The sequence below is a fragment of the Drosophila takahashii genome, chromosome 2R, assembly GCF_030179915.1.
Source record: "Drosophila takahashii strain IR98-3 E-12201 chromosome 2R, DtakHiC1v2, whole genome shotgun sequence".
Classification (NCBI taxonomy): Eukaryota; Metazoa; Arthropoda; class Insecta; order Diptera; family Drosophilidae; genus Drosophila; species Drosophila takahashii.
In genome coordinates this window covers 36,826,088-36,851,798 of record NC_091679.1, presented here as the reverse complement: position 1 = coordinate 36,851,798, position 25,711 = coordinate 36,826,088, and the positions used below count along the sequence as shown (strand labels likewise).

Below are 25,711 nucleotides of genomic sequence, written 5' to 3'. Positions count from 1 at the left end.
TTGATCAGGCCAATATCTTAAAATTATCGATCATAAAATAGGTCTAGTTTTTTATATAAAAAAAAACGTATGGGAGAGTGGGGGAATTTCGTCACAGGGGCAATTTCGTCACCTGCAATATCTCGAAATCCGTAAGTCGTAAAAATATATAATTTTTTTGTTTTAGTCCTTCAAGACGGCCAGACCCAACCAATGCATTTGTTTTGCACAGAAGGCCAAGATAATTAAGTTATAACATTAAATGTGTTTTAACAGATCAAAAGCTACATTTAGTTCTCAACGAAATTTTTTCTGTATGCCACAATTCAAAAAGAATAAGATACACGATTTTTTATATAATACACAGTGCTATAATGTGCTAATGTGATTTTGAACTTCGCGCCTAGTTTCGGAAGAAAAATAATTATTTCTAAAAAAGTACTGTCTGGGGAAATTTCGCCACCCTATGCTTAGGGTAAATTCTGACCTATTTTAAATACATATTTTTTTATTTGACGAGCTGGCTAACGAACAGACTACCGGCAGCAGCAACAAATATAGGACGTCAACAAAAATGGTACGCTTGATCTGTGTAGCATACTTACAGGCGTAAAGTTCCCTACATTTTTCAGGTGACGAAATGTCCCCAGTTGTGTGGCGATTTTACCCCCCTATGTGGCGAGATTGCCCCAGTATATTGGTTTTACTTTTTAATTTTTTATAAATCACCAAGGTAATTAAAAAAATGGGGGAATGTCACATTTTAAAGCTTGGTGCTAACCGCATTCAACAATAAAAATAGAAATATGATAACGTTTCTCAAGATGGACATAAAATAGCTTTGAAAAAATGCTGACGAAATTCCCCCACTCTCCCTTATTTACTTACATAGTAAAAGTTATAAATATATATTTAAAATAAATGCAAGTAATTGACTTAGAATTCTGTTAACTGTCATACTACAAGTTCGTCACAACTTTAGCTTTTCAAAATATACCAAAAGTATAAAATCGCTCTGGCGATGCTCTTCGAAACCTATCGGTGCGTATCAGCTGTTCAAGAGAGAAATCGGTAGCCAAATCGATTGATTTCAACTCCTTTCCTAATTGTTGTTTTATTTTTGAAGGAAGGAAATTATGGAATTGAGTTAGTCGTCGCACTGCCAGACTCCTCGACTCGACTCCGGAAAACATGGCTGGCATTTGTCCCCGGGAGGCGGTTCGGGTGAAAGTGAAGGCAAGTGAAAGTTCAAGGCGGCCGAAGGGCTAGACAACAAAGGAGCTCCTCTTACTTTATCATATCTTATTTAAATCCCGCACAGAAATGCGAACCCACATCCGCTCGGCCGGAGTGGCGCAAGTTCTCCGTGGACCCGCAGATCACCACTCTGGAGGTTCTCTACTCCCTGCTCGCCAAGGCCTTCGACGTCAAGTCGGACTTTAGTATCAAGTACAAGGCCTTCGATCCGGCGGGCAACGAGATCTATCTGGCCGTGCGCTCCGACTGGGATCTGGACGCGGCCTTCCTGCGGATCCACAACATATCCATTCAGACGTCCTCGGAGCCCTGCCTCATCCTGCAGATCGATGTCAAACCCTTTACGGTGGTCAGGGAATGCGAGCGGGACATGGCCTCTCCGGGTAAATCCTCCTCGGTAGCTGGTGCACCTGCCGCTGCTGCTGCTACTCCCGCCACGCGGGAGCTGATGTCACCTCTGCAATCCCTTGGCGTCTCCCAGAAGTACGTGCAGCACATGCAAACCAAGCTGGGCAGCTCGATCCTGAACCAGATGGAGAAGACCTTCTCCATCGTGCAGAAGGCGTTTAATTTGTCGGAGGAGCACATGGCCAACCTACCGCCACGACCGCCCATGTGCGACAGCGAGTTCCGGCTGTTCCTGGACGCCCTGGGCCAGATTCAACGCAAGGACGAGCTGCACAGGGTCATCTTCCTGGGCGGCATTGATCCCAGCCTGCGGCGCGTGGTGTGGAAGCATCTGCTCAACGTTTACCCGGGTGGCGCCAATGGGCTGGCCCTCGACGGCCATCAGCGGATGGAGTTCATGCGTCGCAAGTCGGAGCAGTACTGCCGCCTGCGGGACACCTGGAAGGCGGCCGTGAAGCGAGGCAGTGTGGCCGGCGAGCTGGCCTACGTGACCAGCATGGTCAAGAAGGATGTGCTGCGCACGGACCGCCTGCATCCGTTCTATGCGGGCAGCGACGACAATCAGAATATCGCAGCGCTCTTCAACATCCTCACCACCTATGCACTCAATCACCCGACGGTGTCGTATTGCCAGGGCATGTCGGACATTGCCTCCCCTCTGCTGGTCACCATGAACGACGAGGCGCAGGCCTACATCTGCTTTTGTGCCATAATGGCGCGAGTGCGCGGCAACTTCATGCTGGACGGGATTGCCATGACCCAGAAGTTTGCCCATCTCACGGAGGCACTGAGCTTCTATGACCCCGAATTCTGGGAGTACCTCAAGTCGCAGCAGGCGGACGATCTGCTCTTCTGCTACCGCTGGCTGCTGCTGGAGCTGAAGCGGGAGTTCCCCTTCGAGGATGCCCTGCGCATGCTGGAGGTGCAGTGGAGTTCGCTGCGCTACCGGAGCGGCGGGGAAATTGAGCTGCCGCTCTTTGAAAAGGTTCGTTTGATGTAAAATACCTATCACTGGTAAACTATTAACCCTTCTTCTCCCACAGGAATTCATCCCTATCAATGAGGCCTCCATGCCCAACAGCGCCAGCACCTTCTCCAGCTCGTACAGTGCTACGCCGACCAGTCCCTCCTATCTGCTGACCAAGCCTCGCGAGAATCCCTACACCAAAGTATGCGCTCTGCGCCGCCAGAGCTCCTCGGCCTCTCTAAGCTCACTGAGTTCATCGCTGGGCACCGGTGGTCAAGCCCTGGACAATACGAAACGGTTGAATCACAGCCTGGACGACAATATGTCGCGTCATGCGACTGCCGCTGCTCGCCGCCAGAGACGCACTTCTTCCAAGGTTCATCAGAGCCTAGACGAAACAAAAATGATGGCGCTAATCGAGGGCGCCATGGACAACACGGCAGTGAAGGCGGCCCAAGAGTTGTCCGCCGGCGAGGAGACCGAAGATGACGATGTATTTGATAGGAAGGAGTCGCCCAGCTTCCTGGAAACCAATCCGTTTAAGGATGATGCGCAGAGGGCGCCAGAAAAAGTGACACCTCCTGTTTCGCCGAGTCGCGCTTTTCTGTGCAGTTCCTCCTCTTCAAACCTAGACGAGGATCCCAGAGAGAGAAAGTCCAAGGCGCAGCACAATAATATCCTGACTGTTAGTAATATCATAGCCAAACAGCTGGCCACGAATGCCAGCCAAGTGAGCGAAAGTATGAAGCGAGTGAGTAACTCCAGCGGTGGCCACTTCAAGGATCTCAAGGAAAAGCTGGCGGCCACTAGTCGCATGGGACTCTCATTTGATGGCGAAGCGGAGGACGATGGCGAGCGGAAGATGCCGCCAAAGCTTGTGAAGAACTTCAACGAATTCCTAAATTTTGCAACTATAAATAAAAATCGAATATCCGATCGATTTGCCAGTCAGCCAACAGCTCCGGCTTCGGTGACCAAACCGCTTGTTCAGCTCACCAAAAGCGGAATGGGCGGCTCCCTGGACGAGTCGGATTCCTCCTCGCTGCCGGAGACCAGTTGGAGTGCCTCAACAGCCGCGACGGCCATTCAACAGGCGCAGGACTTGAGTAGCTACAACTTGCAGCTGGATTTGGAGAGCAATCATCCGTGCGAACCGGACGATTCGAACACACCGGATCAAGAACAGGATCCCGACCAGGAGTACTACCCCATGACGACGGCCATAACTCGTGAGCTGCGCCTGGAGGCCGAAAATCTGGATCGTCAGGTCTTCGGGCTGCCCTTCACGGAGACCGAGAAGCGGGACGACATCGAGTACGAGAAGCTGGACAAGGACGCACTGGACTTGGTGGAGGATCTCAAGGAGAACGAGATCATCACCTGTCCCGATGTCAGCGAGCTGCATATGCGTCGTCGCCAGCGACTGGCGGCCAAGAGCAACAGCGTCCAGCAAAACGAGTCGCATGCCTTTAATCCCTTCATCGACGAGAGCCAACTTCTCACGGATGGCCACAATCCGCTGGGCATGCGGAGCAGCAGCAGTCTGCCCGAGGTCATCCTGCCCATTTCCACGGAGCCCAGTTTGGTGGAGGTGTCGCCCTTGGTGGAGATCGCCACGAATGCCGACGATGAGAGCGCCTACACGAGATCCCCGCAGCGTTCAAGCCACTTGAATGGGGTCAGTGGGCTGAATGCCACGGCGGCTGCGCTGCCTCCGCCCTCGGAATTCGGCGGAGGCAATGCCTTCCTCATGTTTCTCTGCCTCACCCTGCTGCTGCAGCACCGGAACACGATCATGAAGGCCGGCATGGACTACAACGAGATAGCCATGCACTTTGATAAGATGGTGAGGAAACACGATGTCACCCGGGTGCTCAATCAGGCCAGGCGGATGTTTGTGGAGTACCTCAAGGCGCAGAGCAGCCCTCAGCGCCAGAGATCTCCGAATGGCTCTGTTTCCACGGGATCCTCGGGCGCCAACTTGACTGCCTCGATGCCGGCGTAAGGTATTCCTTAGTGTTCCCACAGTTTGGACTACCCGTTAAGTTAACCAACTTCCTGAGTATCTATCTCCATGCTAGATTTTATTTTGATTTATGATGATGAAATATTTGACTTAACCAGAAACCCATAACCTTATTTAGAGTTTCCATTTTAGCATTAAAGAAAAGCTTCCACTCTCCAAAAGTATTTGGACTCGCCTCTTATATAAAAAAAGATCTCTCGCCCCATGCCCTCTATTTAATATGCAACCCCAAATTTCACGAAAGCTTCACTTGATATATCCAAAAACTCAAAAGTAGTCTTGCTCAAGGTGGATGACAAATTGTAAAACCAAAGTCTTCTTTTTGTACGTATACGGATTTTGTACTTTCTTATTTTAAATTAAGCTCTTATTTATATTTATTCATACATGTTTGTAGCTGCACTTTGCCAAATGATCAAACGCAGAGTGTTTGGTTTGATATCACTTTATTTCACTAGTCTGCTAAAGCATTCCATGCTCTTATTAAGATTATACTTTTAAGTTGAATATAACCGAATTAACTATGATCTTATTATCTTTAGACGTTCTGTATCTTAAAAAATCTCTAAACTCAATCGGAAAACAAAGTAATTTTGTAAAATAAAAGTAAAAGTTAACGACCTATGCTATGTAAAGTTACGAAAACCAACTTTTAAACAATCGATTAATAAACGAATTCGAACAATTTTCAAAGCCTACAATTTATTGGAATCAAAACATGCTTCAAGTAAAAAAAAATCAAAATCACTTCACACGAAACAATAATACGAACATAAATCAGAGGACCGGCAATTCAAAAGTTGTATTTTTTCTTTAGCCGCTCGCGAATGAGGACACCCTTGATCAGTTTCCTCCAGTTTCCATAGACGCGGGCCTCGTACTTCTCTTGCTCCTTGCGGACCTGCTCCTGCTGATCCTCCTCCCAGGCGGCAGTCACCACATCGCGGAACTCCTCGCAAACAATGAAGCCATCGTACATGGGATGGCAGGCGCCCTGATGGAAATCGAAGCCAATCACCGCATTGGCACAATCGATATTGAGCTTCTTGCAGACGCGCATCAAACCAGGCACTAAAATTAATAGCGGATTGGATTATCACGATCGATAAAGAAATATTTGCCTTACATCTCAGGTGCACCGTCTTCTTGGGCAGCATGCAGGCCTTGAAGAGCTCCACATTGCCGTAGGCATTGCGCGGCACAATTCCATTCTCCGCCGTAGGTGGCTCGTAATCCTGCGTTTGCCAATAGCCGAAGATCTCTAGTGGCTGGTCCTTGATAACAGAGCGAGTGAGCTGAAAGATTTATAATTAGAAAATAGTAAATACTGTTTAGAATGCAAGCTAATTACCTTATCCCACTTGGGACGCGCCTTGACCACTTTGTAGGGCTGCTCGCCCAGCTTAACAACACGGGCGCTCTTTAGCCAGATATCGCGAGAGTGCAGAAGATGCACACAGTCCCTGGAGTAAACCGCTTCGCCACGGATAAAGCCCAAGGTGGGCGCATCCGGCGGATAGAGACCCTGGAATTTCAGCAAGTGCCTTTCCAGAGCATAAAGCGGATGGTCCTTGAATTCGCCAATTGACTTGGGCAGTGGTTTATTGGCATGGATGCGGCGCAGCTGTTCATCCTCCTGAATGTCGCGCTTGGTGCGACGCCCGAGATAAGGCGCGATGGTTTCATCTAACCAAGCTTTCTCCACACGCGACTTGCGCACAGTGGTGCACCAACTAGAGCAATATCGGGCGGTCACATCTTTCAAGCTCTGATCGTCCTGGAAGGCAAAGACGTAGGCCAATCCTGGCGTTGCATTTTTCTGTGGAGTTGGGAAATTTACATCAGGTATAGAATATAGAATCAGTATATAAACTCACTCTTATCGTATCCACGCAGTGCAGTTTTCCCTTGAACAGATCTATGCAGATCCACTGCTCCTCCACCTCGGACCACACCTCCACCCACATGTCAGAGGCGTCCAACTTCCGCTTAATTCTCGAACCGCCCTCATCATCCGTGGACATCACTCGCCGATCCTTGCGCAGATTTTGCACCGACTTGGGCAGCACAGGCGCCTTCTTCACCGGCTTGGCTGGCTCGAATACCTCATCGGAATCTTGTGAATTCTTCAGCTTCTCGAGGCGTAAGCGCTTTTTCGGCAGCGGCACATCGTCGCCACCGTCCAACTGGGGAATGGCCAATGAACTGGACTTTTGCCCTCGGTTTCGCAGCTGACGACTGGGCACAGCTTCAGACAGAAAACTGGGAGAAATTCGGGCCTTGGTATCCGGGCTCTTTTGGTTCTTTTGAGGAGCTGGAATGGGATCGACTGCAGCGGACTTGCTGCCCAGAAAAGTCGGAGAGATGAGTACCTTGGGGGATTTGCTTCGCCGTCGCGGTTGCTCCTGTGAAGGTTTCTCCGACGGATTGGCATTCTCCGCATCACTGTGCTTGGCATTCAGCTGCTTCACCTTGGACAACACAAGTTTGGGTAAGACTGGGGATCCAATCAACTGTGGTTTCTCCTCTGGTTCTCCTCCTCGTTTCTCTGCGGCCCTGCGTGTGCGACCGGCCACTGGAGAGAAGGCTTCCAATGGAGCCATCCTGGATTTCTTGCTATCGCCTGCCTCGGCAATATTTTGAGTGGTGACCCTTTTCAGCAGGCTCGACTGTGGTTTGACCTTGGCCACTGGGGGGGAAATACTAAGAGCCGCCTTCGAGGTACTTGGTTTGTCCTCAAATGAAGTATCAGATTTTTGGTCTTTTGATTTGCCAACCAATTTGGAGGACAGACTTGGCTTCACAACCTTTTTGTCCTCTTTTTTGGATGTATTTGGTTTAGGAGGTTCCGTTTTTAAGGGTTTAGAGCTGGATGGTTTCTCTTCAAAAGAAGTATCGGACTTGCTGGAACTATTGCTTTTATGTTTGGATTTTTGAACCAGTTTTGAGGAGAGACTGGGTTTTACAACCTCGGTATCCTTGGTTTCTGAAGCTTTTTTTGTGGTTTTGGAACTGGAAGAAGATTTGCTGACAGGTTTACTGCTCTCCTTCTTCGCACATTTCTCACTGCTTTTGCTTTCAGCCTCTTTGGAAACTGTTGCCTTACTGCCAACCTTTTCCCGCTTTGCATCTGCTGCCTTCGCTGGCTTCTTATGCTTTTTGGGCTCCTCATCCTCGCTACTCTCCTCCTCCGACTTCACCGTCTGGCTTTTGTTCTTCTCATCCGGCTTAAGTTTGATGGGAATCAAATCACTAGCCGACGGACGCAGCGACATCGGCTGGAGATTCACAATCAGACGGCAGTTCATCCCCATTCCCCGCGCAAGGACAATAAATATGAAGATCATATCCTGCTTGCAGCGTGCTTCCTTGCGCTTGATCTGCTCCAGCAGAGCCGCTATAATGGACTCTTTGCTGGCCGACGAGTGCTCGGAATATAGATTGGGACTCAGCAGCTTGATGGCCGTTTTAAACCAGGTGACAAAGGACTGCAGATACTTGAGTTCGGTGCCCCGCTCCGTGGGATAGGCATTCCGGCTGGGCAGGAGTTTAAGGGCGGCCTGCATCAGGGTATCTGATTCGCCCAGCAGGCGGTTGTACTTCAAACTGCGGGCGATCTGGCACATCAGGCTGACCTTGTGCATCAGCAACTGGCGGTCCTTGATATCCCGGTTGAGGCGACGCTTTAGGGCCATCTCCAGTTCATGCTGCGTCTTCTGCTCCTTGGTGGGACGCATGTTTTGGAGGCCCACGTGGATCTCCAGGTCGCCGGAGATGTTTGGCGTGCCGCCGTCGTCCTCGTCGCTGGAAAGATCGGCATCTGCAAAGGGAATCGGAATCGGGGTGATGATGTGGCACTGATCTGAGTGATATGCAGTGATGGAAAGGGTTTAGTTTGTATCTGTGGGGACATATATGTCCCAAAAGATATTAGAAGTTAAAAATGATATTGTATACTCAATTATAAATTTCGAAAATAAAAAGGAACTTTCCAATATATCTTATTACATTGTTGTAATACAAAGAAGTTATTTAGATATTTTTAGAGTAATTAATTAATAAAAAATATCAAAATTTTTGGGCAGTAAGTAATATAAATGTTAGTAACTAAGAGCTTCCCATCACTGATGATTATGCGGGAGGATCGGGCAGGGAAGGCAGGCTAAAAACACCCAGACAGAGAGCATGGATTCCTTTCAACATTTTGCATTTATTTATTTATATCATTTAAAGTGCATTTTAAATTTCAATCATTGAGTTAATTACAATCAACATTCACTAAATTGCGCTAAAATTACGAGTTTCATTGGATTTATTATTGCATCGTTTATTCGAGAGTATATCGTTAATTAATTAGATGTCGTACTCTGCATGCAGATTTGTATGTTAAGTGAATACAATTTTGCTAAAGTAAATTCGTTAAACATCAGTTCTAATTCGTTAGCTACTTGTTAATTTCTGTGAAACACTTGCAATTGCCATAAAGTAAGTACACAAATAGTTGACTAGGCCATTTTACTAGCTATTAAAAATTATTTTTGTATATTACTGGTTTTGCGTTTAAAATCCTCTTGTATTTCATCATTTTGATTTGGTTAACTGGAGTCTTTTGGACTTTTACGTGTTTCGCGTGGCAAACTGAAATTGAAAACTCACTAAAACAATCAAAATAAATGCATTTTCTGAGTAAAGTATCGTAGATTAACAGATTATTTCGAGCTGTGTGTGTGCAGACATTTAAACCACGTTTAGAATTCGGTAAACATTTAGTTATGGCTTTGACTTTTCATCCATTTAACACGCAGATTGAGCTTAAGCTAGTGCAAAAACGTTTAAAAATGTTTGGTTGATTTCGTTTTGATTTCTTTGATATTGAAAAAGAAACTTTGTTTGATTTTAACAAGCTTTTATGATAAGTTTTCCATTGAATCTTTCTATCGACGTTCTATATTCTGTCCCGCGGACAACTGGGTATTTTGGCTTGGCATCTCCCGAATTTAGGGCATGCATCAACGGACTCATGGCCTGGTTAGTGGGTATAAGTAGGTTAGTAAGCCAAGTTGCTGGATAAAGCGTTCTCAGCGTTTCGTACGCTAGTTCCTCAGTCTAATCGACTAACAATATGTTACAGTAAATAGGTATATTGTAGATTCATGGCCATTTTTTTGACGCGGCTCTTCCAAATGTACATTCATGCATACAGTTGCGGTCGAAATAAGAGCATTGCATGTTGCAGCTTCTATATATTGAGTTATGTGTACAATTTTCAAGGTAAAAAGGATGTATTGTTGGGTACAAACTCTAATATTTAGATAAATATGAACAGAAAACGGATGGTTATCATTAATTTAACATTAAATGGCTATACACAAAACATTTAACATAATATCTCTAATAATTGAATATATTCCATATAAATCATGCTCTTATTCTGACCGCAACTGCACAGATCGGTTAGTAATTTCTATCTCTTCACATCGACAAATAAACTTAGTACAAACAAAACTACACAGTCTCATACAGAGCAATTTGGAAGCTTATTTTTTGTTCATCAGATACCAGAAATGCCAGCGCCACAACCAACTTGGGTAAGCATGCTCCACTGCCTCCTGCCAACGCCATCTCTTCCTGGAGATCGGCCTTCGAACTACTTGCATTTTCGCCTACCTGCCACTTCCTCAAAATCGGAATCATCGGTGTCGCCGCCATTGGCGACCACAGTGGACACGGGTCGCGTCTTGGTGTGGCGCTTGATCCGCGTCGACTTGGTCTTGCTCAGGCGCGACGGTTCATCCAGGGACGGGGGCGCAGCCGGTGGTGCTCCTCGTGCTCCTCCAGCCCTTCTTCGCTGATTCCCCTCCCGTTCCTCCACCTCCACCACACTCTGGTAGTTCTGGTTCTCGCCCAATGCAAGCAGCGCATTGACATCCATCGTGGCGGCCTGACTCCTCGGCGGAGTGGCCGTGACATTCCTCCTGTTCAGGGCATCTCTGGTGCGCTCCAGGCTGTTCGCGTTCTCCAGGAGACCGCGAAAGTCGAAGGCATTGCCCGCCTTGTCCTCGAAGCTGCTCTCGTTGTTGTCCTCCGATCCGGAGCCGGAGTCCGAGAGATTCGTGATGCCCGCATTGCAATCGAATTGGGGCGCCGGCGACTTCTCCTTCTCCTTCTGGCCGCCGCCGGCGAAGAAGGTCGAGTGCAGATCGAGATCGGCGGGATTCACCAGGTAGTCCTCCACACTGGATTCGCTGCTGGAATCAGCAGGGTCGTGCTGATCCCGTGCACCGCTTTCATTGGGCGTTCGCGCGTTTTTTGAACCCGAAGCGCGGGGCGAGTTATCCTGCTGCTGCTGCTGGGATGGTGAAGTGGCGAAGGTCTTTGGGGGCGGTCGGTACTTGTTGTACAGCTTGGAGCGCAGGGATTGACCACTGGGCTTGCGCTTCTTCACCGAGGAGCCCTTGATGCCGCTCGGCGGCTTGTGATCGCTGCGGGGGCAGGAGGATTAGGTGCGTTATTGGAGGATTCTGTGGGAATCACTTACCCCTTCTTTCCAGCTACCGCGGAGGATCTTCCGCTGGAGCCCGCGGCTCCTCCTCCTCCCTCCGCCTGCAGTTCATCGAACTCGCTGTCATCGTCGTCCGATGACTCGCCTCCCTTGGCGTCCTTGCTCGGCTTCCACTCGTCCTCGCTGGCCGAGAAGCCCTCGGACACGGAATCCTCCTCCTCGTCGGACATCTTCCCTTCTCCTCGGGGGCGCTTTACATTTATGTATCGATGCGTGCCTCCTGCTTATTGATTTTTACTGCGCAGTTTTTTGGGGCACGCGTTACACAAGAATATCCTCTGGGCGCTCCGCCTCCTGTCCACCTGGGGTCCTTTGTTTGGTTGACAAGTTTGTGCCTGTTTGAGCTCGGTTTTTGGACGTTTTAAATCAATTGCGAAATTCACATTTTCGCGCTTGCAATATAAGTATGTCCGACTTTTTGGCCCAGAGGTGGGTTTTTTTTCGTGTCGTGTTTTCGTGCGTGCTGGCAATTCGTGTTCGTGCTGTGTCGTGCTAAGTTAACAGTGACGCGTTAACAGCAGAGTTAGCAATGCGCACGGCCTTGAGTGGAAATTGCACTGCGAAGTTATCAGTTAAAAATAGGATAAACTCCAAACTTTAATAGAAAAAAAATTATAAAAATAATAACAAAATAAAATTACAAATTAAAAAATTTATAAAAGTGAATTATTTTATACGAATGTATATGGGCACTTCCAAAATGTCGCTCGGGACATTTGCACACCTTTAAAGTTGAAAAAAAAATTGTAAAACAATGGATTTTAATTTTAATTATGGGCTTTTCTTTTCACTCTTCCCAAGCTCTATTTTTGGTAAAAATCTTGATTTTGTACCACTTTTAGTTTTTAAGATATCGGTAAAAAACTGCCGTATTCGCTCGGGACAAAAATAGAAGTGGATTTCGGGGAAGTATGAACTTCCCAGAAATTAGGGAATTCTGATGGAATATTTGAATGCGATTTTTTTAGAATGTTGTTCAAACATGTCGCTGTGAAATGCTTTTGGTTTTACTCAAAAATTCTTTGCCGTTTTTTTTTATGCAGTTTCAACCACATTTGGTTGGGACATTTTTTCCGACTGTTTTGTAAAGCGGATTTCTTTACCTCTATCTCTCAATTACTGGATGTTTTGCTTTTAACTTAATAGTTTAGCATGTGAATGAAGCATTCAGTACAAAAAAATGCCACATATTAGCATTCCTATAGGATAAATTAACAACAGAAGACAGGTCCAAAAAATAACAAAAAAATAGCCAAAAACTGATTTTTGCGTATATTGGTGGGGTTTGTCATAAAAATAATCAAACTATAATCCAAATTTGTAGTTCAGCTCAGTATCCAACTAATTAGAAACTAATATCGGGGCAAAATCATGTGGAAATATGTTTTATTCAAGTTTCAAGGTTTTTGGCTTGGTGGACTTTTTTTTGGAAGTGCCCATATCCTTTTTCGTCACAATATTTTATATCAGATCTTTGTGTGTAGAAGGTGCTACAAACTTGATTTTAAAAAAAATTGTCATTGGCTAATATCTTGTGAAAAATTCTTTGAATCAAACTTTGTAAGGTAGTGTAAGTTTTCAAAATTTCTGGTTTTACTTTTTCCTGAAATTACTTAATTAAGGAAAAACAATTTATATTTATTATAAAAATAATTATTTTTATATAAATAACTTAACATAATAAGGTCATAATAAAAATAATTTCCTTTTGTTTTTAATTAAATACAGTTTAAATTTAACTCAACTCGATAACTGGGCCGTATCGAATATACAATAAGCGTATCGAGTATTAATGCCAAAACGCTAATGGTGTAAAAAATCGGTTGGCAGCGCGCTAGTAAAAATAGGTTGGCAGCTCCCATTCAATGTTTATTTACAAAATTAATTGAAATTTTCATAAAAATGAATTCCTCCGGAGAACTGCATCCAAATTGGCTGGCCCTGACCACACTGCCACTGCAGCTGAAGCGGTTCGTCCGTGCAGGAGATCCGTATATTGTCCCCGAATGCCCGAAAGCGATTAAACACCAAATTGATGGACTGAATGGAGCGGAGGCTCAGGAGTTCTACAAGGAAGTGCTGGATGCTCCTACCACCAGTCGAGTTCCAGTTTCGTGTTCTAGTAAATTAAAGGAAACAAAACGCATTGCCAAGAAGCCCAAACTGCCTTTTGATAAGAGCAAGTTCTTCCGTTTGGCAACCAGTAACCAAGTGGAGGAGCTGTCCCAAATGGAGATCTCTGAGGAGGATCTGAATACACGCGATTCGTTTGGCTGGTCGGCCCTGATGATGGCCGCCTGTGAAGGAGCCACCGACTCCGTTGCTTGGCTTCTCCAGCAGGGAGTCCATGTGGAGACAACAGACAAATCCGGAAATACGGCTCTTAAGCTGGCCCAGCGAAAGGGGCACTCGGAAGTAGTGCAACTATTGAAAACTCTAGCCATTCCCGAAGAAGCCAGTGATGAGTATGAGTCAATGGACGTCAACAGCCCATTTTACTGCGAAATCTGCAAAAGGGACTACAAGGAGACCCCCTGGCCCGAGCATCAAACCTCCACCGTGCATCAGTTCAATCTCAAAGCCCTGCCTGCCCACAAACTGCACAAGTTCAATATATCCGCCAAGAATAGGGGCCTCCAGTTGATGGTGAAACAGGGCTGGGATCAGGAACACGGATTGGGACCCAGTCAAAGTGGACGACTGTATCCTGTAAAGACGGTTCTTCGCAAGCAACGCACTGGCTTGGGAATCGAACAGCCGGTGGCGAAGGTCACTCACTTTGGAGCCTTTGACTTGAACGCTGTGAGAAGAAGGCATCCCATTTACCAGCCGAGACGAACGCGGAGCGATATGCAGCGGGAAAAGGTGCGAGAATGGAAGCGGGAGCGGCATCTGCGCAGGGAATTAAGCTAAAATTGTCTTACAGATAAAGCTTATGGTGATTTAATTGTAAAATATTTGTGTACTTGAATAGGATTTTACTTTAAGATGTTAAATTAATATTAATTAAAACATTAATATAATAAACTTGAAATTTATTGACACTACTTTTAAAGATTTTAAGAATTATGTACTGATAAAGTTTAGAAGAATTTCTGACTGGCACAAATGATCAACTGTTTTCGTACTTTTGTATTTCACAAGACAATAGCAAAAGTTTTTATAGCCGCTTAACCATTAATCATCGGCCGAAAGGCAAATGCAAATTTGATAATAGGTTAGAAAAAAAGAATTCTGAATTCTAAGCATTAAAAATTAAATTATAAAATTTAAAATGATTTCCTTTACACTCCTTTGATCTCTTATCGACCTTGCTTATCCTAATCCTTTCCAGCGCCACCTAGCGCTAACCTAGTTGGTTATGCGATTCAGGATGCGGATAATTGTTAGGAGGAGTGTGGGTCTTGGGCAATGCTGTTGCATGTGCTCTCTCTCCGGCTCCGCGGCTCTCTCCCTGACATCCTGACCCTGAGGACGCGAGTTGACACGGTTTCGCTTTGCGCCTGCGTCCTTGTGCCGTGCTTTTTGGCCCCGCGCTTCGTAGCGGTATAAAAGGAACTTCTCCGAAATCCTGCACTCAGTCGTGTTCGGACTGCTGTGCGTTTGGGGTTCCCCGTTTTCTCGTACCGTTAGCAAAAGGCGGCCGCGGAGTGCAATAAAAATAAGTTAGCAGTGCGTGTTTTAAAGTTGTACTCGCACGCTCGGCAATTAAAAGCGAAAAGTGGGAGTGAGTGGTGCGGCCCCAAGGTCAGCAAGGCAGCAAACAGGCGTTCCACTTAGGTAAACAGCATAAAAAGTGAATTATTAAAGCGACTGGCAAAACGCTTTGCTCAACGGTCGGAAGTTATTTTGAAATTCAAAATGTTTATTCCGAATTTCGAGGCGATGGCAACCCTGGCGCCGATCAACACGAACAGCTGATTGGCGTGCTCTTGTGTGTGTGTGTGTGAGAGCGTTTTTGCGGCCGAGCGTCGCTCGAATTTGTTGTTGTTGGTGCTCCAATGTGTGCGGTTCGCTGCGCGCATTTAAATAATTTTTAAAATAATTAACAAATATGCCGACGAGCGTTATCGTGTGCCAGTGCTTTTTTTGTGTCGCTCCGTGTGCCGTGTCCCGTTACCAGCTTTAAAGCCCAAAAACGCGCCGTTGGCTAAAATTACACTTACTTATTTCTGAATAATTAAACTAAATAACGCGGCCATGTGATTACACCGTGGGTGATAACAAAAAACGCTTACAAATCGTCGCCATAGCTCGGTTTCTCCCATGAGATTCTGCAATATTATTTAATATACGCTCCGATGTTCTTGGGCCTTAGCTTTATGGTTTATTTTCGTAGCATTTATTTCGGTGATTTGTTTGGTTTTGCATTGAACTATGTACATATCGTGCGGCTCTCTTCGCTCCGCTCTCTCTTTGCGTATGGCCCTCTTGCTCTCCGATCGTCATTGCCAGCCTCCCCCTCTTTTTCCAACCCCCCACCGCCACCCCCTTCGATCAGGGCCCTCTCCATGAACTTAACTTGTTGGACTTTTGCAGGGGCGGATAAAAAAGGGGGTATCTTAAAAGACTTGATTTCTTGATTTTTCATTATTTTTTGGAACATCTATAGAATTTTGGTTAGTTTGGATTATTTAGCCATTCTCTTGGATTAAACATTTAAAACATCAAAGTGATATGAATTGATTTGATACAGCTTATTTTTTATTGAACTATTCCCCTACCCCCATCTGCATCTGCCACTGGACTTTTTACACGGCATTTCCCTCCCATTAGCCCCATTCGATTCTATTATTTAGACAACACAATGCTATAACCAGTCAAGTGAGGCGGGGGGTGGCGAGGGGCAAAACAAATCGGAAAAAAACTAAATAGAATATTTTTATTATCTCAACGATTCCCTGGAATGCTGCGAATCTGTTCCAAGCTCTGTACACTTTTTGAAAATTAAACAGTCCCTTCTTAGTCATCACTTCTATTTACTTCAGGCGATTATGTTTTTCTAAGAACAGTCTCATTCGCCTAAGTGAAATTATCTTTCGGATTCGTACAGTAATTTTTACATTTTAAATTTCTAAACGCAAAGTTTAACTTCTTTATGGAAATATTCATCAAATTTATACATGCTCAACTTGTTGAATGAAATGAAAAATATTAAATCTAAAAGTATTTTCGTAAAAATAAAAGTGAGTCGCTCTTTTCTTAGTCATCTTTTTTATTTCCTCGAATAAAGTCACCCAAAATCGACTTTGAAAAAGCAAGACGTTATTCCCTTTTGGGGAATGTTATTCAATATTTTTACTTAAATCTAGTAAAATTCCACCACAAGTCATAACCATTAATGTTTCGAGCTATAGAAGTTCAACTGTATTAGCAGAAGGCCAAGCAAACAAAACTCGTAAATCTTTAAAAATCGTAAACCAAACAAATGTACAAGAGCCAAAATGAAAATGCTAAATGTTTATTATTGTAAAATAAACCAGGAGAGGCGGACCGAAGATAGCAGAAATGAGATAAATGAAATGCCAAAACTTCCGGGTCATTGCCTGAACGCAATGGCAATGCCAATGGCAAAAGTCAAGTATTTACCCCCCAGAGTGGAAAATCTCTTCTTTCTGAGGGCCCTTCAATTTCCATTTTCCTTTGTGCCGCAAAACTAGAACCGAAATATCTGCGGATAGTTAAAATAAATTGCAATCAAACGAAACTAAGCAAACACTCGGATATTATATTATTTGAAAATTCCTAATTGCTAAACATCTGAAATGCCTGGCGTTTAACCCCTAGATTGTTTACCCGAAAAATAAATACAAATACCCCGCCAACATTTTGCGGAGACCGACATAATAACCATAAAAGCAATTACAACAATTATAAACAACAATATCGAAATGAGCAATACAAAGCGCATGAACTTGAAAAACACATTTAAGCATGCTTGATCCAATATTCGGGCATCCAGGTCTTAATAGTGTCTACGAGAAGAGCCCCAGAAGCAACAGAATCATCAAAAAAAACGGCAGCATCCACAGTTTCGTTCATTCAGCATCAACTATACCCTGAGACAAGTATTACTGCTCCAACGTTTTCCGCCTGGCCGCCTTTTCCGAGTCTTTTAAGTGTTTTCCCAGGTAAGACCAGCTAGATAAATGCAAATTAATTCGCAGGACGCTAGTGAGTGTTTGTGCACAGAGAGAAATAATGCAATACATAGAAATAACAAAAAATTAAATAGAATCACAAGTTTAAATAAATTAGGTTATTATGGTTTGTAATTTTAATTTTCTAAAATAAGAAACTGAATTTAAATTTCAAGTAAATATTTGCTTTCAAAACAAATAATAATTAATATCCCTTATTTCTTAAGGAATTTAAAGTTGGTAAATATTTTGATCTTAAAGAGCGCCAAAAGGAATCAAAATTTCTTGAGATCCGCGAGTGTGTGTGTAATTGGCAGGACCATGGCGGCATAAATCTCTCACCTGCAGGAATTTTCTAATATCGCGAAGGTGTTGCATACCAAACGGTGCTTGAAATGAGCAATTTGCCAAAAACTTTCGGCATAAATTGCTGCCCGAAAATCTCCGACCCCCCTTGAAGCGACGCCCATGGATGTGAGTGTGTCAGTGGCAGGGCGAATGGAAAAAAAATTAACAGAAATTAGGCCTGAAGTTTGTTGGCAAGCTCGCAAATGTGTTGTGGCTTAAAGGGATAAAGAGCTTTGCGTAGAGCAACAGCAGTAATTAACATTAATAAGACGCAGGCTAGTGGTAGAGGAGGTTTCTTGGGGTTTTCGGGGGAAACCAACTGACGACCGAGTGACGGGCCCCATATTACTCATTCGCAAGACGTATGCATGTGATTTAGTGGGACGGCCCAACTTTCCAGACAACTGTTTTCTCCCTAGTTTTTTGCTTTTTCCCACGCAAGGCCACGCATTTTGAAATATGCACATAAATTAGAAATAATGTGCGTGCGACTTGTTAACACGCCCGATGATGGAAAGTCCTTTAACAAAAAAATATACAAAGGCACGCTCGAACTTTTCCCGGCCAAACTTTAACCCCGAAAAGTGTCCTGTTGCGGCCAGTGTCAACATTTCAATAGCCTCTTAATTGCCCCATGAAGGGCTTGACATTCCGTAGAGTGGCTACAGCTACAACAAAAAGATTGATACATTAATTAAGCCCGGGCTATGGAAGCTCCCGCTCGATTTTCCCCCCTTTAGCCTGTGTTTTCCTTCATTGTTGCCACTCTTAATTGGCTTTTCCGGGAGCAGTGCAAAAGGTCAGCGAAGTTTGATTAAATTTCTTTAAAAAAGTGAAAGAAGCCTAATTGAATCCTGATTACGGGTTGAGCCAGCTTCCTACGCAGCCAACGGGTAACTATCGGAAAATGCGAAAATCCCAGCTCGTTTGGCGACGTTTTATTAACGTGCCATTGACTCTCGAGACTAAATGTGGCAAAAATGTCAGTCATTCAGTCAGTGAGTCGAGTCGCTCGGTCGATAGAAAGTGGAGAGCCATTCGATTGAGCGTGTAAAAGTGGCTCAGCCAAGGCGACACATATCCGGCTAGAAGGATGCCAAAACTTGTGGCAGCGGCCACAAAATCCATTGGAGCGCGAAATCGACTTAATGCATTAGTCGCCGGGAAAGTGGAGAACGTCAGAAAGACACGTAGAGCAAACATTTGCGGCTTACGAGTGCGCATATATGTACGTACATACATAAACTCCGGAGTCCATAGTCCGTAGGAGCCTCGCTGAGGTGAGCATAAAGCCCGGCGGTATAAAATTGAAAATTATGACAGGCTGTTGGCAACAATGTCATCGTGAATCTGGCGCAAAATGCAAGTGCCTCGAGAGGTGGCAACAAAGACGTGGCAAAATGGCTGGCAAAATCCTCGGCCAAAGCCAGAAAGTGGATCCAGAATCGCATATTCATATCGCCTTATTGCTATGCAAGTTGGTTAACTTGAGAATCCGACAACAACAGGCAGAAAGCGGCAATAAGAACGTCAACAAGTCGCAATAAAACAAAAGCAAACAAAACTCACAGCCAGACAGAGACGGCAGAGCATACAAAGATACAAAGCTACAGATACAAGATACAATATACATCTGCACCCGTAGATTCAGATTCAGATTTAGACTTAGGTGGGACGTCTGGAGCGACAGGGCAAACAGAAAATTCAAGGTTCGCAAGTTGAGTTTCCTGATTAAGATAAATACACTGAAAACTAAGCACACGCATCGCTTTTTCAAGCGAATTGCGTCATGGAACGGGGGAATCTTGTCGTATCTTAATGCCTCCTACAATGATTTATATGTGCTTAAAAGGTAAACAAATAAATCGCCTCCTGTTTACCAATAAATTCGCTTAACAAAATAAAGTTCTTAATGCGTGAAGCTTTAATTGCAATATTTAATTTATTTAAGGCTTAAAAGTGCATCAGTTTAATGGCTATTAATCTTCTTTATTGACACAGGCCGTCAGCCACTTTAAACATTTTTTTATCCAAAAGGTTTTTGACTTCGGTGTGCAATTAAAATGTATTTTATTATTCTTCATAATCTGAGGCCGTCATAGATAAGACCGTACGAATGCGATAACAACCGAATAATCTCTTTAACAATTCACTTATCCAGTTGTGCAATAAAATCAAGAGCGAAAGTTTTCTTCTCCCACCTAGAGAATCGAATTAAAATGTCCAGACTGATATACGATCCGAAAGGCAAAACAAAAATATATTTACCACAAGTGCCAAACAGAATGCACTTCATTGCGGTAAATAAATGAAATGAAAGTATTATGCAATGCTAAAAGTTTATTGGTAGAGATAAAATAAAGCGTATCAGTTGGGAGCACGTGCCTTTAATATCTCAAAGTATTCGAGAAGGAAGGGGCGCACTTTGCGTATAAAGTAGGTGCCACAGCTGACCATCTGAACATAAAATATAGATTACTCCTATTGGCTTTTCGCCAACCAGCAACAAACGAAAAATATGCTGGCCTAATCCAAATATTGATGGCCAATCGAATGAATCTGATGTTAATGACTGCCAATATTACATGGTCTGTCATTCTGCGGACCAATAACTATCCTTGGTCTCATCGATTGGAATTTTTGGATTTATTATCAGATTGTTAATGTGAGATATAAAATACTAAGAATAATTCATACACCTAGTTTTAAGAAATAAATCAAATAAATTAGAGAAAATGTTCATTATTGTAGTGTTAATGGATTTTTGCATCATTATATGTGATTTATTTATTTAAGCATACTTCCATAGGCACATTTCATTGCAAAACTGTTTAATTATAGTGTTACAGAAAGTATAAATCAAAAACACAAATTGTAGGCTAATCGACTTTATAAGCATCGTGTATGGTAATCGGAGTTATAAATCAACAATTAGATAATCTTTAAATTTAAAACACAAATTACTCTTCTCACTATATCACTTCTCAGATACAGTGCTTATAACAAAAATATTAGCGTGTTCCATATTCACAACATATAGGTTATATTCATATTGATTTTGGCACAGGGTCTTTTATTTTTTGATTTTGTGCTTAATGCTCCTGCATAATATAAAATAGTCGCTTACTCGCTTTCTGTCACAACATAACATGCTCGTTTTTATAACTTTATCAGTGAAGAATTTTTAATACAGCTGGTCTGGGCAAAATAAATTTGTCGCATGTCATAAACAGGGCGCTTTGCTTTTTTTCGTTGGCGGAGGGTCTTAAATTTTTAATGAAACACAAACATATTTTGTAATAGGTTTTATATTCCGCTCCCTTTACTGCTTCCTGCACCTTCGGCTCCATTCAGCCGCACACAATTCGCAATTCATTGTGTTGGGAAAGCGTTTTGAGTGTCTGGGTGGTATGGAATAAGTATTAGCAAACATGGGGCTCCTGGCAGTCCGCATTTGCGGACCCTGTTAAATGCAAATCCCGTGAATTGCTGCCCACAACCCAAACAATCCAATTCAAACCAACCCAACCCAACCACCCACCGTTTATTCAGGGGCGGCATATTGGCGATTTGGGTTTTGGGATCAGTTGTTCGCTTTGGGTGCCATTGTTTCGTTTGCCCGATTCTGCAAATATGAAAATCGGTTTAAAGTTTAAACAAGCTTTTCACATTAAATCGACAAACACACCTTTGAACCTAACATAAGCCTCTTGGCCAAATTCCTGAGCATGAAACACACATCTTTCTCTTCTCGTCCCCGAATTCCAAGTTATCCAACACCCCGTTGGATAGTGCTCACCCATTAGACACTGCCCATGTCAGCTAAACCAAAAACTTGCACCCGAAGTTACGTGCATAAGAAAGTGGAAAACTTATTTCCACTACACGTCTGGAGTGGACCGGGGAAAAGTGTTGACGTGCCATTGCAACGAATGGGACAGCTTTTTAAATTTATTTATGCGCGTGACCCCGTGAAAAGGAAGGCCCGGACAAAAGATGGGGAAATTCAAACATAGGTAAAAACATAATGGCAAGGAAAACTGCCTGACCTTGGGAAATTGTGTTTTAAAAGTGGGGTTCACATTGGTTAAATTTCTGTATTTTAAGGAAAAATTGTCTTGGACTTGTTCTTTAACCAATGTATTAAATTTATAAACTTTTTATTATAATAAGAGTATTGTAAAATGCCAACTTTCTAATAATTTTACCATGCGTTGCAATATCAGCAACCGTTTTACACTTCTTTAAGCACAATACTAAACCCATAAATTATTGCAATAGGAATTCTTGACCATACATTATTCAATATTCAAATAACTCGTACTAAGCACAAGCTTCAGAATCACAGTCGGTAATTGAGTGTTATAAATAGTGGAAAGTTTGCTAGTTCATGTTATTGCCATCAAAGGAACCGGTCGTAAAATGGTCGCAAATAAAATTCCTTTGGTTTCCATGAGCTTGACACGCATTGTCGGAATTGGACATTTTTATAGCCACCACTATGGCCGTAACATGGTTGAGTTAAGTGAACTATTGGAACGGACTGGATGTCCATGACTGGCTTTAAGAACTCCTTGGATGCAATTATGCTACGTTGCTTTCGCGTCATATCAAATGAAATTGAAAAACTTTATGTTTTGCCTAGTAAATGAGGGCAAAAAGTGCTTTAAATTCAGGCTTTCTTAAGGGAAACAAATTTTGTGTGTTTTTTCAGACTGCAGTTTTAGGGTTGTTTGGTTTTTGTGCTCTTGTTGGTCTTAAACTTTTGTTTTCTGACCTCCAAAACTTGTGCAACCTCAATTCGTTGCAATGGTTGCCTTTTTTGGTCGTTTTCGTGTGCATTATTACACATTTACTGGCATGTATTCGACTGTCCTGATTCCACGACTTTTGAAATTGTCTGCCCATGTTCAAAGTTTTTCGCAGGGGTCGCCAGTGGCGAAGTATGCGTGACTTTTCATGGCACGTGATTAACTTGCAGGCGCTGACCCCTTTCAGTCCCTTTCTCACTCCACACTCTCCCCACACACACATACATATGCACATATTTGTGGGGTCAGCATGCAAATGACCATGGTCCACCGCCTGTTTGCATGTTATAAATACTTTCAGTTTGGTTTATGGGGCTCCGACTCATGGACACTTAGCCCGTTTTTGTGTGCGCTGCCTTTAAATGTGAATTTTACGGCTCTCACCTGCGTCCTTTCACTCGGTTACCTGGTACCTGTTGTTTGCCCATAACTGAGATTGCTTTTACATTTTGACGCCCGAAGTTGCCACCTTTAATGCGCTGCTCGCAAAAGTGTGCTATGAAAAGTGGAAAGCCATTGAATAACAGTGAAGCTGGTGTAAATCTAACTTTTCTGTTTTTGCTCTTGTTAACTTTTTAAACATTATACAATATTTGTTCTAGTGTCTAAACTCTTTTGTCTTAAAATAAATGCAAATCTGGTAAGCAAGTGTCGCTTTGGAAATGTAATTTCCTAAAATCTAAATCCCAATTAAAAACAAAAAGCTGGTCTTATTCCCATAACAAAAATATTTGTATTTTATATCCTGTGTTTCCGATTTTGAATCTTAATTAATTAATTCATGAAACTCTCTTGAACCGAAAAACCAATACCAATACCAACCAGTGCAACAGTTGGATAAACTGCTCAATCCCCTGCTCGATAATGAGTTGATGTCTGATGGCAAAAACAAGCAGCATCTGCAGGGCTGACTGAAGACAAACCACAATCGTCTGAGGTCTGAGTGGGGGAGATCTGGGGAATCTGGAGGGCCTGGCACTTGGATGCCAACGAGGCCATTAATGTGCAGCTGCGGCACTTGCAACTGCCACCGTGGGCTGTAAATTTGCTGGCATTGTCGTCGACGCTTACAAATTGCCACCAGGAGCTCCATGTGTGCATGTAAATTAGCTTATTTAAAGTCGATGGCGGCGGGAGTGTCCTTGGGGCGTCTATTGATTGCTGTTTAGTTTAGTGTGCCAATATCGACTCGTTGGCACATGTGGCAAGTGTCGAATGTGTGGTAAATGCAGTTAGTTGTTGAACGTCTGTTGGCGACATTTAAGCTGTGGATCCCATAAAGCTATATCCCCAAGTAATTAGCATAAAAAAGTTGTATCTCAAATGAGGGAAATCAAATAACTCTGATCATCGATAAATTGCGAGGGTTCATTTTGTTCCGATTTAATTGTCCTCGGTTTTGTTCACCTCCATTGTACATACCATTAAATGGTTGATAAATCACATTGCAACACATGGAGAGCGAGGACACAAAAAACAGAAAGCATGTGCTATATAAATTTACGAAAGGAATGTAGTCTGTGACAACCATTAAATACTCTATAATGAACTTGAAATGATTCTTGGACTGCAGATATTTGTATAAGATTCATGACCATTTAATGTATTAAACCATTTAATGAGTTAGAAAATTATACTTTGTTGGCCAACTGTAAATGAACAACAAGTTAGCCGTAATATACCTTAAATATCCAATCGTTAATCTGTTCAACACACAATACAAAAGCCCCCGACGGGAGTACACAATGCATTTGCTAATGCAAACAGGGGAGTAAATTCCGCGATGGGATCTGTTCAGTTATTTTGTGGACTGAAACCGAAACTGGAATGGCTACTCCATTAGAGCTAATCTCCGGTGTGCGTGGATTGTTTGCTTTTCGTGGCGCAGAAAAGTGTTCAGCGCCGGCTGCCCTGATTGTTTTTGATCGGTGGCTTTGTGGTCTTTGGCTGACTGGGTGTGAAAACAGCCACAAAATGGCCATAAAACATTACCCGGCAATAATAATAACGAAATCAACCAGAGCTGAGCAAACTGAGCTCATAAAACAAACACAAACACTTCCCGCGAGGAAAGGGACAACTGGACTATTTGCGGGGGATTGCAGCTTACCTTTTGGCATTAGGGTCAAGAGGGCGAACACTCAAAGAAAAAACTTACGAATAAAAATGTAAAATGTAAAAACTACACCTTTTCAAAATCGAACATTAATTTTATGAAAAGCTTTGCTTATAAAAATTTTCTATAACTACTGATAAAATAAGAATACTTTTGGGTGAAAGATCAATTTGTATCAAAAACGGTTTGACATCGAAAGCTAAGAAAAAACTCAGAAATTCGGAAATAATTATAAAGCGCGTTTAAGATTGAATTGTTAAAATAGTCGAAAATTGGCCCAAAATGCAACTTGCCAAAGGTATTGCAATATTAAAAGCAGGGAACTTTAAAAACTATTTAATTGAATACCTAATATTTTTTCAAGTGCCTTACTTACAAGGACACTTTCCTTAAGCACGACACAAACGGCTGGCCAAATTTGTCTCTTGGCTGAAATTCCTCTGTGCTGCAGTCCTAAATCAACATTTCCCCCAATTAAACCCGTGATTTGTGCGTCGCTGTGGCCACCTGCTCGAGATCTCTTAATGCAGGAGGAGTGCATCTTGGGGTCTTGGGATCCCCGCAGGATGCGGATTCGCCACATGGCGCCCATTAGTGTATGCTAATGAGTTGGCCGCGAGGCAAAACTCCGGTTTGTCGCCAAAGTTGCAGGCAACTCATTTGCGTGCGAGTACCATTTCATATGGCACACAAAGCCCGCTAATTGAAACCCTCTCAGGTTGCTGCTCCAGGTACCAGAAACCAGGTACCGTACACCTCAAATACCACACATCCTCATCTCCAGTTCATCTGGTTTCGGGGCTGCCTTTTGTTGCCTGCCATTAAAGGCGAATTGCTGTCGGATGGTTGCATAAATTGAAAGGGGCTGTCTGTGCCATCGCTTTTGCTTCTGCTTCTGCTGCTGCTGCTGCTGCTCGAACCATAGAAAATTACGTATACGCACTCGCACATGTCGTCGCACTGGGAGGACTGCCTCACATCTGGCGTGTGGGTGGTTGTCGGGCTGTGCTGCCGGTATACTCCTAAATTTATTGTCCCATTGTCGTTATGGCAGCGTTTGTTGCGCTACTTTCAGTCTTCCAATTTGTCGTCGACCA

General features: G+C 43.5%; 4 protein-coding genes across 4 annotated transcripts in view; 3 read left to right on the top strand and 1 right to left on the bottom strand.

Annotated features, from left to right (window-relative positions):
• Positions 1 to 981: 981 nt before the first annotated feature.
• LOC108068433 (uncharacterized) lies at positions 982 to 5,587 on the top strand. The gene is made up of 5 exons (XM_017157997.3): positions 982 to 1,020; positions 1,106 to 1,215; positions 1,301 to 2,629; positions 2,688 to 4,617; positions 5,455 to 5,587. Exons 2-4 carry the CDS (start codon positions 1,171 to 1,173, stop codon positions 4,614 to 4,616), a joined length of 3,303 nt encoding a protein of 1,100 aa, XP_017013486.2. The 5' UTR covers positions 982 to 1,020; positions 1,106 to 1,170; the 3' UTR covers position 4,617; positions 5,455 to 5,587.
• Positions 5,318 to 11,705, bottom strand: Xpc (DNA repair protein complementing XP-C cells homolog). Its single transcript, XM_017157996.3, has 6 exons — positions 11,176 to 11,705; positions 10,305 to 11,119; positions 6,515 to 8,457; positions 5,989 to 6,456; positions 5,764 to 5,932; positions 5,318 to 5,708 (listed from the first exon to the last, which is right to left on the bottom strand). Exons 1-6 carry the CDS (start codon positions 11,367 to 11,369, stop codon positions 5,431 to 5,433), a joined length of 3,867 nt encoding a protein of 1,288 aa, XP_017013485.2. The 5' UTR covers positions 11,370 to 11,705; the 3' UTR covers positions 5,318 to 5,430.
• A 1,316-nt stretch (positions 11,706 to 13,021) lies between these two features.
• Positions 13,022 to 14,246, top strand: LOC108068386 (G patch domain and ankyrin repeat-containing protein 1 homolog). Its single transcript, XM_017157910.3, has one exon. The coding sequence runs from the start codon at positions 13,102 to 13,104 to the stop codon at positions 14,110 to 14,112; it is 1,011 nt and encodes a 336-aa protein (XP_017013399.2). The 5' UTR covers positions 13,022 to 13,101; the 3' UTR covers positions 14,113 to 14,246.
• Positions 14,247 to 15,224: 978 nt separating this feature from the next.
• Trpm (transient receptor potential cation channel, subfamily M) overlaps positions 15,225 to 25,711 on the top strand; it is a 53,265-nt gene continuing 42,778 nt past the window's right edge. The window contains exons 1-2 of the mRNA XM_070213406.1: positions 15,225 to 15,412; positions 16,987 to 17,330. The gene's annotated coding sequence lies outside the window, so the exon portion shown is untranslated. The remainder of the gene's footprint in view (positions 15,413 to 16,986; positions 17,331 to 25,711) is intronic.

Coding starts and splice junctions, on each gene's coding strand:
- LOC108068433 (XM_017157997.3), top strand. CDS start 1,171: ATGGCTGGCATTTGTCCCCGGGAGGCGGTTCGGGTGAAAGTGAAG. Junction 1,216..1,300: donor CGGTTCGGGTGAAAGTGAAG/GCAAGTGAAAGT, acceptor AATCCCGCACAG/AAATGCGAACCCACATCCGC. Junction 2,630..2,687: donor AGCTGCCGCTCTTTGAAAAG/GTTCGTTTGATG, acceptor CTTCTCCCACAG/GAATTCATCCCTATCAATGA.
- Xpc (XM_017157996.3), bottom strand. CDS start 11,369: ATGTCCGACGAGGAGGAGGATTCCGTGTCCGAGGGCTTCTCGGCCAGC. Junction 11,120..11,175: donor GCGGTAGCTGGAAAGAAGGG/GTAAGTGATTCC, acceptor CTGCCCCCGCAG/CGATCACAAGCCGCCGAGCG. Junction 5,709..5,763: donor GAAGACGGTGCACCTGAGAT/GTAAGGCAAATA, acceptor TATTAATTTTAG/TGCCTGGTTTGATGCGCGTC.
- LOC108068386 (XM_017157910.3), top strand. CDS start 13,102: ATGAATTCCTCCGGAGAACTGCATCCAAATTGGCTGGCCCTGACCACA.